The sequence below is a fragment of the Camelina sativa genome, chromosome 20, assembly GCF_030686135.1.
Source record: "Camelina sativa cultivar CO46 ecotype springtype chromosome 20, ASM3068613v1".
NCBI classification, from domain to species: domain Eukaryota; kingdom Viridiplantae; phylum Streptophyta; class Magnoliopsida; order Brassicales; family Brassicaceae; genus Camelina; species Camelina sativa.
This window is the reverse complement of record NC_141899.1, coordinates 11,892,568-11,910,319: the sequence shown is the minus strand read 5'-3', so window position 1 is coordinate 11,910,319 and position 17,752 is coordinate 11,892,568. Positions and strand designations below refer to the sequence as shown.

The window sequence follows — 17,752 nt, the reverse complement described above, 5'->3', positions numbered from 1 at the left end:
CTTCTATAAGATTTGCTATACCCGCAATTGTATTAACATTTGCACTTTTCATTATAAGATTTATGAAATATCTCTTATCTTTTAGTATGGTGTGGTTGGAGCCACTATCCACTACTAATTCACTCATGTCCTCGGCCATGTCTATAAATAGGACAAGAATTTCGGATTTTAATAGAATAGTTTATAAAATAAAATCCATTGAATTTAATTCAAAGCAATTATCCATTACATTAAAAGGAAATTAAATCATAAAGCATAGAAAATAAACCAAAATAAATTCGAAATTCATTCAACATCTTTGAGGCAGTCGGAGGTCTCATATCCTAGCAAGTCATCATTCTCATGATCGAAGTCTCCTTCATCATCGATGTGTACATAGTTTGCTTCTGGATTTTTCTTAAGAGATTCTTGGTATGCATCAATGAGGTGTTTGGGAGTTCTGCAGTTCTTGGCCCAGTGGTTTGACATACCACATCGGTGGCAAGTCGATTTGGCCTTGGAGTTTGGCTTAAAGGACCCACGGCCCTTACCACCACGTCCGCGGCCTCCTCGACCAGCCTGGCCCTTATCTCTGTGGACGTAGTTGATCTCACTAGGCTCCTTAGGCTCATTAGACTCAACTACAGCTTTCTTTCCCAAGTCGACCTTATTTGCTTCTGGTAATGGGGCTGTACCAGGAGGTCGCATAGCACTGTTCATCATCAACAACTCATCGTTCTGCTCAGCGAGCAGTAAACACTCAATGAGTTCCCCATAGTCAGCAAGCTTTTGGTGCCGATATTGTTGCTGGAGTACTCTGTTATTAGGGCTGAAAGTAGACAATGTCTTCTCAATCAGCTCCTGCTCAGTCACCTCTTTCCCACACAGCCTAAGGAGTGAGACAATCCTAAAGAGCTCAGAGTTATACTCTTCCACGGATTTGTAATCCTGGATCCTTAGGCTCTTCCAATCAAACTCTGCCTTTGGAAGGAGCACCGTCTTTTGGTGCCCATAACGGCGTTTAAGCTGTGTCCAAAGGGAGAGAGGATCTCTTAGGAAGAGGTACTGGCTTTTGATACTCTCAGCAATGTGATGATGTATGTGCTGGAGACACTTACTCTTGTTCCTGTCCGTAGACTCAATATCCTCATCGATGCACCCTTTCAGGCCATTTGATGACAAGTAGATTTCAGTGTCATTGGCCCATTGCAAGTAATTCTTTCCGGAAGCTTGCAGGATAGGGTAGTCTAGGCTCTTGAGATTAGCCATCTGCATAAATATAGACAACCGATAGTTAGCATGCGGTATTTGAGACCGAACCATGCAACAAATAATTTTCAGGTCATGCGGTATTTGAGACCGAACCATGCCTTAGGTCATGCGGTATTTGAGACCGAACCATGCCTTGCCTCTTATAGTTTTTTGGTTTAAATTCATGCATGCAAGATAACAAAACTAAATAGTTATATGCATGCAACAATTTCCTTATTCCTAGATAGGATTTCCTTATCTTATAATTTCCTATTTGATTTAGGATTAAATATTTTTTGATTTTAAGGAATTTGGATAATTACTATTTTAATTAGGAACTTATCCTAACTAATATTTTAATTTCCGATTTAAAGTTTAATTTATAGAAACTTAACAAAAGTTTTTTATTCAATCGGATTAATTTAGGATAATTACTATAATTTTAATTTGGAAATTATCCTAGAACAACTCTAAAATTTTCGAGTTTATGAATTTAGGATCTAGGGGATTTTCTTCTTGAATTTCTCAAGAACAGTTTAAATAATCCTAAAATATAATTCATGCAATCGATTTTATAACAACCTAAGCATGGTCCGATTTTAATTGTTATGCATGAATGATCCAAGTTTTAATTTCCTAGAACAATCTGTAATAATCTGATCCTTATGAATCTAAAACAGTTCTAGGTTCTTATGCAACAATCAAGCAATCAATCAACAATTTTAAAGCTTGATATAATTTGGTGCAATTTAACAAACAATCTAACAATCCTATGTGAATAGATTTTAAAGTTTATAGGATTATAGATCTTAAGTTTGTTTGTTAGTTTACTTGGATATTTTAGGGTTCAATAGTTTTTAGTTCCAGATTCAATTATGTGGTTTTAAGAAGTTTAAATTTTGTTTACCTTAACACCACAAGGATTCTGTCTGGAATTGATCTGGGAGCTAAAGACCTCAGATATCTCTTGACCACGAACCACGAACAGCTTCCCTACGAACAGCTCCTTGCTTCCCGCGAACAGCTTCTCGCACTCACCCCCGATCGACGAACCGCGAACAGCAAACCTCGACCAAGCTGTCGAGAGAACTTTGATCACAAGCTAAGGGTTGCTTGTGAACAAGAGGATCTTCGAACAGGAAGGATTTGATCTCGGATGGAAGTAAGAACAGGAAGTCGGTTTAGGGTTTTAGGGTAAGGGAGAATAGGCGGCTGCTTTTAGGGTTTTGGGAGAGAGGCTATCGTGCTGATAACGTGTTGTAAATTAGGGAGTTTAGGGAGTAAATCTCTTAGGTTATTATTGATAGGAATTGAGGTTACAACAAGTATATATAGTGTTACAAGTCCTAAGGTAAAACCGACATACTAATGCTATCGCCGATGGGCTTCGACTAACGGGCCGAAGACTCTCGACCAAGTGTGGTCGAGAGGCTGCGCACGGACGGACTGATAATGGGCCGGTTGGATAGAGTCCACCAAGTGTTTTACAACATATTTTTCATTATTGTCAATTAAAATAAAAATAAAATAAAGGCGGGAGTTTGGATACTGAGAGAGAGACTCGTCGCTAATTTACGCGGGTTTCTCGGGGCCGGCAGATTTTAGTACGCCGTCGTCGATCTCCGTCAATTTCTAAATTGGGTATCCTTGTTTCGGCGTTCTCAAGCCATAATCTGTCTGAAATTTCAAGAAAATTTCAACATTTCCCCCCCCCCCCCATCTGAAATTTTAGGGTTAGGGTTTGAAATGGGGACGAAAGTTTCAGACGATGTGGTTTCCACAGTCAGATCAGTCGTGGGTTCCGATTACTCAGATATGGACATAAGACGGGCTTTACACATGGCGAATCATGACCCAACGGCAGCCATCAATATCATCTTCGACACTCCAAGTTTCAGCAAACCACCTGATGTTGTAGCCGCCACTCCTAGCCCAAGCGGCGGCTCTAATGGAGGGAAGAAGGTTGACAATGGTATAAAGGGATGTGCTTTCGCAAGTGTTGGAGCGAATCATCGCGTGGAGGAAGAAGAAGATGAGAGTGGTGATGGTGGTGAAGAGAGTGTTTCAGGGAATGAGTGGTGGTTTGTGGGTTGTTCTGAATTGGCGGGGTTGTCGACATGTAAAGGAAGGAAATTGAAGTCCGGTGACGAATTGGTGTTCACGTTTCCGCATAGTAAAGGATCAAAGTCTGAGACTACTCCTGGGAAGCGCGGCTCTGGACGGGGAAGGCCAGCTTTGCGTGGTGGTGCTTCTGATATTGTTAGGTTCTCTACAAAGGATTCAGGAGAGGTGCTTTTTTATTATTTGGTTGTGGATTTTCACTTTTTAATCTGTTATGCTTTCATAATTATGGGATGAAAAATTGTTTACGAATTATATGTGGTATAGATTGGTAGAATACCAAATGAGTGGGCACGGTGTCTTCTACCGCTTGTGAGAGACAAGAAAATTCGGATAGAAGGGAGTTGCAAGTTGGCGCCTGAAACATTGAGTATCATGGATACAATTCTTCTTTTTGTAAGGTATGCACAGAAAATATTGTGTTCCAATTGAAAATGGTAGGATAGAGATGCTTTGTTTTTGAAGTGGTGTGTTTGTTTTTGAAACAGCGTGTACATTAATAGTTCCATGTTTCATAAGCATAGTGCAACATCATTTAAGGCAGCCAGTAATACGGCAGAGGAGTCAATGTTTCATCCTCTCCCAAATCTCTTTCGGTTACTCGGTTTGATCCCCTTTAAGAAGGTACTGGTTTTTCCTTGTCTATGATACTTTAAATTGCTGACTGTTTTATAGATCGCAGTTTGCAGTTCCCATATGATGTGACTGCGAGTTTTTGAGATGGCAAAGGAATATTTTCATTCTTTGATTTTATTTTAGTTGGCTAGATATCTGTGAAAATGTTTCATCGTTCTTCTTCATATTTAGGCAGAGTTTACTCCTGAGGACTTGTCCACTAGGAAGCGACCTTTGAGTTCCAAGGTAAATATTGCTTATTATATTAGCAATTTGAACTTCGACGCCTTTCTTGTCTAGTTTTACATCTGCTGTCTGCTCCTTTGGAAATAGAATGGTTCTGCTGTTTCAGCTCCGTTGCTTCAGTTAAACAAGGTCAAGACTCTGAATCAAGATGAAAACAGAGATGAAAATGAGCCGTGTATCAGTGATGGTGATCTTGATAATATTGTTGGTGTTGGGGACAGTTCTGGATTAAAGGTATCCTCATTCCCAGGAATGTTTGCGTACTTATATTCGGCATTAGAAATTCATCTGGCTAATTACGTGAAATATTTTGCAACAGGAAATGGAAACTCCACATAAACTTCTGTGTGAGCTTCGTCCATATCAAAAGCAGGCACTTCATTGGATGACCCAATTGGAGAAAGGAAATTGCACAGATGAGGCAGCAACAATGCTTCACCCATGTTGGGAAGCGTACTGTTTAGCAGACAAGTAAGCCATGTTTCTGTTACCTGCCAACTTTAGTGCGAGTCAGATGAGATATTTACTATCTGATTTATGTCAATAGGAGGGAACTTGTTGTCTACCTGAATTCTTTTACTGGTGATGCTACAATACACTTTCCTAGCACCCTTCAAATGGCAAGAGGAGGAGTATGATCTCAATAACCCACATACAAACAATTTTTTTGTTTATCATCTACATTTTACCATTTTGTTATATAGCTGTTTTGTAATATCTTTATGATAACACTTTTGCAGATTTTAGCAGACGCAATGGGTCTCGGAAAGACCGTAATGACCATATCCCTTATGCTTTCCCATCCTTGGAAAGCTGAAGGAGAGAAAGTGATCAGCAGTTCTTTAGATGAGTTCACTAGTCTCCCAAAGGCAACCAAATTTCCAGGCTTTGATAAGAAGCTTCTTGAACAGAAAAGTGTACTTGAAAATGGTGGTAACCTGATTGTATGTCCGATGACACTTTTAGGACAGTGGAAGGTATTCTATAAATAAATCTGATGCTAACAATTTATTTCCATTCTTGATGCACATGCAAACTTAGTTTTTGTTGTACATCATCCAAGTTGTTATTTCTTCTTTGTCAGTGGTTATACTGATTTTTTTTCTGCACCTGCTTTATGATCAGTCAGAGATTGAAATGCATACAAAGTCGGGGTCTCTATCTGTCTATGTTCATTATGGGCAAAGTAGGCCAAAGGATACAAAACTTCTTTCCCAGAGTGATGTGGTAATCACCACATATGGAGTTTTAACATCCGAATTTTCGGCAGAGGTAGCTTTCATAGTCTTATTTCGGGTCATTATTATTCCCATGTATATAGTTTAGAAATGCATCACATAAACATATTCTTAGCTTCTCTGCTTTTTATTCTTCTTCTTAGAACTCAGCAGACAATGAAGGGCTTTATGCTGTTCGATGGTTTAGGATTGTTCTTGATGAGGCACATACCATCAAAAACTCAAAAAGCCAAATTTCCGTGGCTGCTGCAGCTCTGGTTGCTGATCGGCGTTGGTGTCTTACGGGTACTCCTATTCAGGTGATTGATCATTTTGTCGAGGGTTTAGAAAGAAATCTTTGTTTCTGAGACCTAGGCCAAACTTTTTTAGGACACTGCCATTCTATCTGTGAAATAATTTTAGTAGTTGGACATTTCATATTCACCTGAGATTTGAATAGTCTATATCTCTACTAGAAGGATATCAACTTCTTGTGCATGTTTTTAATGTACACAAGTCTCTCAAAACTTGTTTTTAAGGATGTATTTTATAATGGCTTGTAGTTAACTGTCATGATAATATTGGCTCATTCAAATGGGGATGGGTAATGATTTGTTTATCATATCTGGGACTTTATGATCATTCATTCCACATTTTATCTCATTAACAGAACAATCTGGAGGATTTGTACAGCCTTCTACGGTTTTTGAGAATTGAGCCATGGGGAACTTGGGCATGGTAAGGGTCCTTATCTCTCTTTGGTTGAAAACACAGTACATTTGGTATGGAATGACTGAAGCTTGTTAGTTTGGAACATATCGATTCTTAGGTGGAATAAACTTGTCCAAAAGCCATTTGAAGAGGGCGATGAGAGAGGCCTAAAGCTAGTGCAGTCAATCTTAAAACCCATCATGCTTAGGAGAACCAAGTCTAGCACAGATCGAGAAGGAAGGTAGGAATACTAAAGATCTGTCATTCGTTACTTCCTGATACTTAGAAAACATATTATTTTCCTTTGAATTTCCTCGGTTAACGTGAACCGTGTTTGATCTATATTAGGCCGATTCTTGTTCTACCCCCTGCTGATGCACGGGTCATTTACTGTGAACTCTCGGAGTCTGAGAGGGATTTCTACGATGCGCTATTTAAAAGATCCAAGGTATTGTTTGTTCTCGTGATTATTTAGGAATTTTTACTCGGACTTTAAGATGCCTATAGTAAAGATACTGACGAATTTTTTCAGGTCAAATTTGATCAATTCGTTGCACAAGGGAAAGTTCTTCATAATTATGCTTCGATCCTGGAACTGCTTTTGCGTCTTCGACAGTGTTGTGATCACCCATTTTTAGTGATGAGGTGCGTCTTGTATCCCCTTGCTTTGTATTTAAGTAGAGACACATAGTGCTGGTTGTAACTTCCATGGCTTCCATATCAAGTATTATTCTCACATTCAATCTACTTAATCTGTTGCACGACCTTGTCTGAAATATCCAAGAAAATATCATAGACAATATATGGGCACTTTGTTATAAGAAACATGCAACTGTAGCCCTTTTCTGTTTGACATTTTGTTGACACAATTGCCATATTTCTTATAACAGTCTCTTGTTTTTTATGCATCAAGTCGGGGTGATACAGCGGAATACTCTGATCTGAATAAGCTCTCTAAACGTTTCCTTAGTGGAAAGTCTTCTGGTCTAGAAAGGGATGGAAAAGATGTACCATCAGTGGCTTTTGTTCAGGAGGTGGTAGAGGAACTGCGCAAAGGAGAACAAGGAGAGTGTCCAATATGCCTTGAAGCATGTGAGGATGCCGTATTAACACCATGTGCTCATAGATTATGTCGTGAGTGTCTTTTGGCAAGTTGGCGAAATTCTGCTTCTGGGTTATGTCCTGTGTGTAGGTATCTTGAAGTTCTTCCTGCTATTACTAGTTTTCGTTTGATGTAGTTGCTGCTGGTTCCACCAAATGTCTGAGTTAGGTCAAGGTTGGCCAATAATGGTTAATTTCTGTTTTGCAGGAAAACTGTAAGCAAACAAGAACTCATCACAGCACCAACCGAGAGTAGATTCCAGGTTGACGTGGAAAAGAACTGGGTAGAATCATCCAAAATCACTGCTCTTCTGGAAGAGCTTGAAAGTCTTCGTTCTTCAGGCTCTAAGAGCATTCTCTTTAGCCAATGGACCGCTTTCCTCGATCTCCTCCAAATTCCCCTCTCTCGGTATAGCATTTACATATCTTGCTTGTTCACTTGCCATGGCAATTATGAGAAAAGAAAAAATTGTTTTCAAAAACATAAACTAGAACAAAATTGAAAATTGTTTTTTTCATCTCTAGGAACAACATTTCATTTGTCCGTCTTGATGGCACACTAAATCAGCAGCAACGAGAGAAAGTCCTTAAAGAATTTTCCGAGGATGCCAGTATAATGGTTGGTGTACTCCCATTACATTGAATGTGCAAACTTATACTTTTCTAGGTTTTTAAATTGACGTCAACACTCTTCTTCAATTGTTGGATAGGTACTGTTGATGTCTCTAAAAGCTGGTGGTGTCGGGATAAATCTAACAGCTGCGTCCAATGCTTTTGTCATGGTATGGCATATCTATTTGTGTCCCTTAGAGATCATATCAAAATACAAAAAATGTAGTAGTTCATGCCACATTGGGTTTCAAGATCTTGTAAATGATTACTGCACAATACTGAATAGGTTTCGGAATGAAATAAAACCAACTTGTGTCGTATAGGATCCATGGTGGAATCCAGCGGTAGAGGAACAGGCTGTCATGCGTATCCATCGTATTGGACAGACTAAGGAAGTCAAAATCAGAAGATTCATCATTAAGGTACCCTCTTCATTTTCAGCAGTTAATCCTCATTTTCATATCCAAATCATCAAATGTTGTTGCTGAGTATTGATCATTAGAATCCTTGTGGGATATGTTTGTCTTGCCTTTGTGAATCCTAGGGTACAGTTGAAGAGAGAATGGAGGCGGTTCAGGCGAGGAAGCAGAGAATGATCTCTGGGGCTTTAACGGATCAAGAAGTACGAAGTGCGCGTATAGAGGAACTCAAGATGTTATTTACCTGAAACTATACAAACTGTTCTCTATCATACAAGGGGTTCTACATATGTGAAACTTGTCACATTCTAATGCAAAGAGAATCAGAGATTATAACGTATCTGAAAACGTGTTTTGTCCTTTTCATGAGATATGATGAACAATTGTAACAGTTTTGGAAAATGTGCAGTGACGGTTCCCAAGTGTATCATAAAACCTCTGGGTTTTGTTGTTTTGTATTATAGAAAGCTCCCTTTGTAATTGGAATTCAGATTATTTTTTGTACTTGCGTTCGTTTTATGAGCTGTTGTAACTTTATATCATACAGTTAACTCAGTGTGACAAATCTGCGCTGGTGAGAGTTGATCGAGGAGCTATAGATACTAGTATATACCTTTGTATTTGTACTAGTATATGATAATGTGTTTAGAATAGATGTTTTAGGTATTTGTATTAGCTTCTTCGAAGCCAAAATTACGAACTGATTGATTGAAGTCGTCAAGTCGTATAACGTGTAAATGACTGTATCAATGGTAGATCAGGTGCTAAAATCTATTTTCTAGGGTTTATGAGTTTAGGTAACTACTAACGTGTGCGTGAGTATTATTAAGTATCTTCTAATTGTGTTTTAAATATCCATTTATACTAACGTGTTTATACTAACGTGTGCGTGAGTATTATTAAGTATTTTTGCTCAAAAATACTTTTTGGAAAGTTTTTATATTAAATGTTATTTAATGCTTATATTCATATCCAAACAAGTGTAGTTAAATTTCTCTACTATCCTTATAACCAAACACAATTAGAATATTTTAAATATCCTATAAATGGTTAAATATCCATTTATACTAACGTGTGCGTGAGTATTATTAAGTATCTTCTAATCTTCTACCGAAAAAACCGAACCAAAACCAAACCGAAAAATCGAACGTCCACCCCTATATATCATGTTCTATAATTAATATAGATATTTAGAAGATTTATTTCAGATTAAAGAAACTATTCTCCTATCATCTCTTTTTGATCTTAAAATTTAAATGTAGTGTATCATCATATAATACATAAAGTTAATAAAAAGGTGTATTTATTCTGCATATATTGTGATTTGAATTTTTTTAAAACAAACATATATTACTCAATTAATATAAAAGTGTGTGTTCAACATATATATAGTAAATTATAAATTTTTAAGAAGTTTATAATTTATAACTGCTATATCTAAACTTAATAAAAAGTTTAAAATTATAAATATTTAAATGTATTAAATTTTCAAAATTACACAAACGAGTTATATTACATGATGGGTATATGACATTACATGATTGAATTGATAATACTAAAAAATAAACTGTCAATAATATGATATTTCAATACGGATTAAATCCTCATTTTAATGTTTTAAGAACACTAATATAAAATATGCCAAATCAAACTGTTTTAATTAATATTGTAGTAAACAAAAATTATTGTACGGTATACCATAATTTATATATTATATCACTAAAGTTAACAAAAGCCTATATTAGCAAAATTAGTATTAAAATAGTACATTAGAAAAAAATTTAAAAAAAAAAAAAACTTACCCCGCAGTGTACCACGGGTCATAATCTTATTATATTTTAAAAAAGTAGGCAGTATTTTTATGGCCATGCGAGTCCATATAGTCTCCATCATTTTCCTTGTCTTCATCAAAAATGATTCAACCGACAAGCCCTGAAAATCAGAAATTAAAAACATCAGTTCTTGAACATATGCTCAAAACTTTCTGTGAGATAGAACATATGTTCAGTTTGTTAGGAGTTTCATTTGTGTACCTCACTTCTCGTCATCAGAGTCAACTTTCTATTTGCAAACCTCACTTGATCAAAAGAGCTGATCTTGTTGTGTATCATTCCATAAACGGTTCACCATCTGACTCTTCCACTCCAAGATTAGACTTTGGTTTATGACGACAAAACTGTATTCTTTCACCAGCGACCTTGAAATAAATCTTTTGAGTTTCTGTGGTTTTATATGATGTGATCTAGACACTTGACTATCTAAAAAAATTTTCTTCACTAATACATTATAGGAGTATGAAAAAACCAGAGGAAGAAAATGAAAATGCTGCTTTCTGGGGTAAAGCTTTACTTTTGATTTGCAGAGTTATCGAAGGTATTCTCCGATCCTCTTATGTTGAATGAAAATGACAGTCTTGAAGCGACAAAATTGTGTTGTCTTTAACTCTTTTCCCGAGTTCTTGCTATCAGCCATAAGGTTTTTAACCGGAGTTAGATTCTTAGAAAGTAAAAAACATTAACTACCAATGATACCAAGACATTAGCTCGATTGTTCCTGTTGTTTGCAATATTAGATTCATGGGGAGGGACGTTATTGAATTGCAGAGCTCAGAGACGTTATTGAAGTGTATACTATGAATTGTTATTGACTACATAGAGACTCACTCTTTTCTCTTTATTGTGCTTTTTTGTTCAGGTGTGTTCCCCCGCCTCGAACGTGTCGTGGACGGTTCTAGTGCGGTCAAACGCATCCATGTGGTCGCCATGGCGTTCACGGTGGGAGTCCGGTTTGCTAACAATGTAAATGGCGGTATGCGATTTGTAGATTGTGCTAAATTGTCGGGCATCCAGTAATAAACAGAAATAGTAATTTATCCTAGGAGTGTATTGCAACCATGATTTGGGAGGATTTTGTGATGTTTTGTGGAATTGCTAGATATTTCATTTGAGAAAAAAGAAAAAATAATTTGTGATTTGTTGAGATTTAAAGAGATTATGACGAGGTGTGTGTATTCATTATGCTAGAAATAAAATAGTTTAGTTTACTTAAATTCAATATCATAACTAATAACCGTAATTACAAAACTGATGATTGTGTGTATGTCTGATTTGTTTTTAAGAAAGAAAGACAAAAAGTATAAAATTATTATTAACCTTCTATAATTATCTTCCCCAACACAATTTTACTATTATACTAAAGTATATTTGATTGTACAGTTTCCAAGTAAACAAACATGTAACTATACGGTTATTCACCAAATTATTTCTTATTAATAGAAGTTGATGATATTTTTCTCTCTTTTAATGAAATAAAAAACATAAGGTGTGAGAATAATAAATTAATACTCTTGTTTGCTGTTGAGGTGTGTGAAGTTTATATTTGTAGAGAACCTCCAAAAAAAAATGAAACCCTTTCCTGTTCTTCATTTCCACCACGAACGACTAGGTGTATGATTTTTGTTTGTTCTACTGTCGAAATCATTCAATGTATCTAGTTAGGATCTTCAATTTCTACCTTCCATTTTCAATCACTCTTGATTTGTGTGGGTATTTTGAGTTTTTTTTTTTAGATTTCTTTTTTGTTAGTGTTTATCTGTCTTCTTCTACTAAGACTTTGGCATATATATATTTTTCCTTCAGCATTCCTCTATTTTGATTATAAAGTAGTGTCTCTAACTTCTCTAACCTTTGGCATATATATGTGTTTCAACTTGGAATTACAGTCCTCTCTCTGAGTTTTTAAGTTAATTTCAACTAAAAATATATCTAATATCACAGGATTATCAATTATATAATTGGAAAGTGGATTGCAGCAACATATCAACAAAATTCAGAATGGCTCCTTTACCTATTCTTTTCAGTAAATCTGTTGAACTTGACGGAATCTTGGTAAGTGAACAACATACTTGTTATTGATTTAAGATTCTTCGTGGCAGTGAATACTTTTTATACTAAATAATTATGTATAACTTATGATGTTGCAGAAAGATGTGTGCTCATTAAAAAGATACGCAGTACATCCGCTGTTGCAAGATATGCTTAAGATAGTGACTCTAGATATGATGAAATATAAATACATGTTAGTGGATTAATTATATATATATATTGATAATTGGAAAGTTAATTTGTTTAGTGTCTATGTACTTACATATAGTATCCACACAAGCAATAATAAACATTGTTGGCACCATTTTCTAGTGAAGGTCAACTTTTTGCTGATATTAGTGCAGAACCTGCTATAAAGTTTCCTCCAATGGCAACATCTCAATGGGATGAACAAGTATTAAATCAAAAAACATGATATAAGGCTAATCCTCCGGGATACTCTGTGCATTCTGAAAACTATTTCAAACTTTATGATTTAATTTTTCGTTGTAGCCGTCTTCATTTACTCTTAACAATCAAAGAATCTGCAATGTATATTCCAAAAAACCTTGAAGCACGAAGAAGGATTGCCTTCTTCACAAATTCATTATACATGGATATGCCTAAAGCTTCGTGTGTCAAGGATATGCTCTCCTTCAGGTATGTGCTATGTTTATCACCATTTCATAACATAATCTATGCTTCTTCAATGATACATTTTATTTTTGTACTAGCCTAACTAGGAATCCATCTGTTCCAGTTTTTTTCATGTTTTTTTCTCTTAAAGATTTAAGTTGAACAATCACAATTCATTCTCGTAGTAGTTTCATGAAGCTCGACGCAAATTCCCCCAATAGATTCACCAATCTTATGCATCCATGAACGCAATTGAAAAATCTCTAAAACACATCGAAAAAATGTATTACAAATTTTTTGGACATAAGAAAGATTTAAAGAAAGTTGATTTAATCATTGTATTACAATATTTTATTTCGTTAAAAGATTGCATACTTTTTAAAATAAAATAAATATGTAATAAATAATCAAAAAAATTAGATTAAGAAATGAAGATGAATTATTTAGTTTGATTCTCTCATTTTGCGATGATCGGAATTAATATTTTCGAATCTGCATTGATAATTTTTTGTATAGCCATCAAAATTTTATAATAAATATGTAATTTAAATTTATAAATAATAAGAAAATAAAGAATGAAGGAAAAATTACATAAAAACAAATAAATAAAATTGAATACAATATAAGAAGGGATATATAACAAAATATATAAACCTCTTAGATTGAGTTTTCAACCCATACAAGAATATAAACAAAACAAATAAAATATTTCAAATTTGAGATATGGTGGAGAAGGATATCATAATTATTATTTATAGGATTTCCAGTGATAGAACTTTCATTTCTAATATAATTTAATTAGAAGAGTTACAATTATAATTTATAGTGGGTTTACATGAAAATGAATGGAGAAAAGAAATAGTCAATTCATATTTTTTTGTAAATTTAGTTACAATTTAGTGTTAAAATATGGATTTAAAGTATAAACTAATGTACATGATTACATGTGTAATTTTTTTGTTTATTTGAAAATAAATATATTAGAAATTAAATGCCAAATGAACAAATAAGAAGAGAGTGAAAGGTACTTTTATATTTATGATTTGAAATGTACTTGTTATATGAGTGCATTTTATGTCCATTATTATGAAAGACACTTCTTAATCTGTTCTTAGATGAGTGGGTTTAGGTATATTAGATCATCTCCATCTTTATTTTCATTTCCAAACTCCATTTTAGAGAAAAAAAGAACTTCTCCAATCCCACTTCATTTTCATTTCCAATATAGATATCTCCATATTTGGAGATTTTAGAGTTGGATTTTTTTCTCAGCTCATCTTCAGATTGTTGAAGGTGATACACTGATACTCGTTATAGGATCGGTGGTTGTGAGGATGTTAATCAAAATATTTTCGAGTAGAACTAAGATGTGTGGATAAATTAATCACATAGAAAAGCATATCACTAATCAAAGCCTTAAATGAAGGAGGAAAAGGAAAGACGTATAGTGATTAAATTGGTTCACATTTTCAAACATATTCTATTATAGTCCTAATAAAAACAAAAAAATAAATCAACCAAAAAGCAAAAGCCAAGTCAAATTTATTGTTCCACTAGAAGATTACGGATTTTTAGTTGGTACGTTGTCAAAAATACGATATATATCTATATATATACATATTTATATATATATATATATGTGATAATTTGTACAACATAATTTAAACTTGTGTAATGACGATATATATAAGAAATTTCATAAGTGAATGCATATTAAAACACTCTCTCAAACTATTTGAAATTATATGCAAAACTCAAATTCTATAGACAGTACGAAAAAATATAAAGCTCAAACCGAATAAAATCAGAATAAAATCTCAAAGCAACACATCGATATGTCATCGACACGAGGATACTATTATATTGAAGTATATCTTTAAGATGTATACGTACGTCGCCATTACACTTATTTGTCAAAGAAACCTTAATTTCTTGAAAGTAAGAAAATAACATAATCTCCACAAACATCTGTCCTTAGATTGAGGAGCATTAGGACACAAAGAGAATTTAATTTGCATATGTCTGAATATACATATATTCATCAATCTATGGAAGGCTTGCCATTTGCAACACTTCAAAGTTTTTAAAAAATGATTAAAAAGTATTACTGTAGTTACTTAACAAACAATATAATGATTCTATGTTTTTATTCGATTATATCTTTGAGTACTTTCTAACTTCTATGTTGTATATCTCTCTAGCTACTAATGAATTAGTAACTTTTGAACCCCATTGAACTGTTAATAGTGACAATCCACATGATTAATGTTTCTGTTAGTTAGTACATTATTTGGCTCATTCTTGGGAAACAGATAAAAAAAAAAGATGTTTTCGATATCAATTTCATTCAAAAAGTTGAGTCCAAAGTTTCGGCTTGCAAGGCTTTTTCTTGAACTTTGAGGGAATGTCCTTAAAACGAGTTTGATCACATGGACGACGTAATATCAGTAATTCAACACCCGGTTTCTTCTATAAAGTTAAACTAGATTTAAAGAAATTTTACATTCTATTTTATAGTTTTGTATGTGTAATGTCTACTATTTAAAACTATTTTAGAAACAAATGTTAATTAAGGTCCTCAAACTCTGCTAAAATCATAAACATTGATAAGCTAAAGCGTGTTACAGTTCGCACACATCGTTTGCAAAATAGGATGGACTCATGGTAACACTTGTTAGTTGTTAGTTGTTTATACACTCCAAATCAACCCAATCTATTTTACAATAATATAAGTTTAACCTTAAAAATAAAATAAAACTTACTACAAAAATTACTTAGATTTGTCCACATCATCATTTATGTTATTAATGTACTTTCTCGTTGTTGTAGTTGTTGTAAATTAAATATGTTACCTAATCTTATCTTCTTCCAAGCCGATACGGGAGTTAGTAGTAACCCTTTTTTTTTTTTACGTTCATGAGTTAGTAACTTCGAACCAAAATCTTCACAAACAATTTCTTGATCTTAAAGGCCTTGTCTAATTGGTCAACGTCTAGATTGGTTTTGAACTCGAACGATCAAGATTTGTATAAATAATTTTAACCATAATATTATAGAAATGTAGTTAGATAGTGTCTAGGGTGGATTTGTAGTATGCAACTAGAAATGTTGGTCAAAACTCAAAAGTCAGTTAGGCATGCTTTCCAAAGTTTATATAGTATAAAACTTAAAAGAATCATTATATAACCAATTCACTCAGGAAGAAAATGAAAATACAAAAGAAGAAAATGAAAATATCAAGAACCAACTAATCCTAGTCATCCCTAAAACACGAGATTGTTGCCTTGGGCTGAGACACTTTTAGATCATCCTATTGAACAAATTTTCGTGTTATATGTCTTTTTTTTTTTTCTCTAAGATAAAAGAAACCGAAAAATTTAAGGACACAACTTTATCGTGAAAACAGTTGAAAGCATCACCTGAAAAAGTGGAGTAAAAGTCCGAGTAGAGAAGGCTTAAGGGTTAACTATAGCGAGGCTAGTTCTGTAAATTACAAATCAGGATTACCTCATGGACGAACCTCAGTACCTAACCCTTTGATAATTATTGCTCGTAGTTGTGGCAGCGCAAGGCCTTCTAGTCAAAGCAATGTCCTCTTATTTATTTATAGAAATTTCTACAAAATTGAAACATTATAGACGAATTCTCAATGTTTCTTTTTCACATAAAGCTATCTTGGTTTTTCTCGCAAACATTATGGGTGGTCACGGTTAGACGTGGTTGACACCAATCATATAAATGCTTTTGTACTGCTTATTAAGCAATTCTTGAAAACTTGTTTAAGAGTTTTACTTAAAAATATCGTTTCTTCGTAGTTTCTTAAGTTTTAAATCGCTCTAACCCAATAGAGAAGTACTCTAACTTTTTTTTATATATGAAAACCAAGAAATTTCAAAGGACTTTTTTTTTTTTTTTTTGTACATAAGAGACCATACCATGTTAATAAGTCAACATTATGTCGGTACTTAAACTCGTGACATTAAATACTTTCTCAACATTGGATTTTTTCTCATTATGGGTATTTATAAAGCAAATATTACTGTTATAACAAGTTCTACGTATACTTTTGTCAACAACGACATATGATTAACCAAAACAGGATTTTTGTTTTGGTAAAAATATCATACAAATATTTTAATGCATACAAAAGTTTTACAAACGTAAGTAACAGACATAATGGTCAATATAATTAGTATGGGGGTGCAAGGTGCAACTGGCAATATCCGATCCATGGATCTGACAACTTGATCTATGCACTCATTGTTAAGATAAGACCATCCACAATGGCGTGGATTTGGCCCGTCCCCAATATTTATTGGATTTAAATTTAAATGAAAAAAGCCCAATATCTGAAAAACGGTTCTTATTTGGGCATGTATTCACGGTCAACCGGAAAACCTACAATTGTGTTGGAAGCAGTAGCTTCGTATGACCTCTGGATATGGCATGCCTTTTTTGGAGCTCCAGGTACTATGAACGATCTTAATATTCTTGATCGATCTAATGTTTTTGATGACATAATAACCGGTCAAGCTCCGGAAGTCAACTTTGTTGTCAACGGAAGGGAGTACAACTTGGCGTACTATCTCACTGATGGTATTTATCCAAATTGGGCAACTTTTATTCAATCAATCCGACTTCCACAAGGTAGGAAAAAATCTCTCTTTTCTAAAAAACAAGAAGCTGTTAGGAAAGATGTTGAGCGTGCCTTTGGAGTCTTGCAAGCTAGATTCGCCGTTATTAAAAATCCGTCTCGTTTATGGGATAAAAACAAAATGGCAAATGTAATAAGATCATGCATAATACTCCATAATATGATTGTCGAAGACGAACGACATACATACAGTTACCGAAACATTATTTCTGAATTTCAACACGGAGAACATGTGGATCAAACATTTACCGTTGGTGCCGCCGGTGTGGGTTCAAATATCAGCAGTACGATTACTCGTCAAACAAGACTTCGGGATAAACAAGCTCA

At 34.5% G+C, this 17,752-nt stretch overlaps 2 protein-coding genes across 8 annotated transcripts; one reads left to right on the top strand and one right to left on the bottom strand.

Moving 5' to 3' along the window:
- Positions 1-285: 285 nt before the first annotated feature.
- LOC147918745 (uncharacterized) lies at positions 286-1,248 on the bottom strand. Its single transcript, XM_087503683.1, has 2 exons — positions 1,046-1,248; positions 286-868 (listed from the first exon to the last, which is right to left on the bottom strand). Exons 1-2 carry the CDS (start codon positions 1,246-1,248, stop codon positions 286-288), a joined length of 786 nt encoding a protein of 261 aa, XP_087359809.1.
- A 1,471-nt stretch (positions 1,249-2,719) lies between these two features.
- Positions 2,720-8,814, top strand: LOC104770611 (DNA repair protein RAD5A). 7 transcript variants are annotated; one of them, XM_010495065.3, is made up of 20 exons: positions 2,720-3,519; positions 3,619-3,752; positions 3,840-3,975; positions 4,159-4,212; positions 4,300-4,446; positions 4,532-4,683; positions 4,760-4,844; positions 4,953-5,189; positions 5,338-5,484; positions 5,594-5,749; positions 6,100-6,167; positions 6,259-6,381; positions 6,489-6,588; positions 6,673-6,785; positions 7,054-7,332; positions 7,450-7,650; positions 7,767-7,860; positions 7,952-8,023; positions 8,177-8,275; positions 8,398-8,814. In XM_010495065.3, exons 1-20 carry the CDS (start codon positions 2,977-2,979, stop codon positions 8,518-8,520), a joined length of 3,063 nt encoding a protein of 1,020 aa, XP_010493367.2. In that variant the 5' UTR covers positions 2,720-2,976; the 3' UTR covers positions 8,521-8,814. The 7 variants fall into 7 exon arrangements, 2 of the variants coding, with proteins under 2 accessions (XP_010493367.2, XP_087361499.1); XR_015593103.1 differs by having other exon boundaries at positions 2,734-3,519; positions 5,342-5,484; positions 7,054-7,328; XR_015593102.1 differs by having other exon boundaries at positions 2,734-3,519; positions 5,342-5,484; positions 7,031-7,332.
- The last annotated feature ends 8,938 nt before the right edge of the window (positions 8,815-17,752 follow it).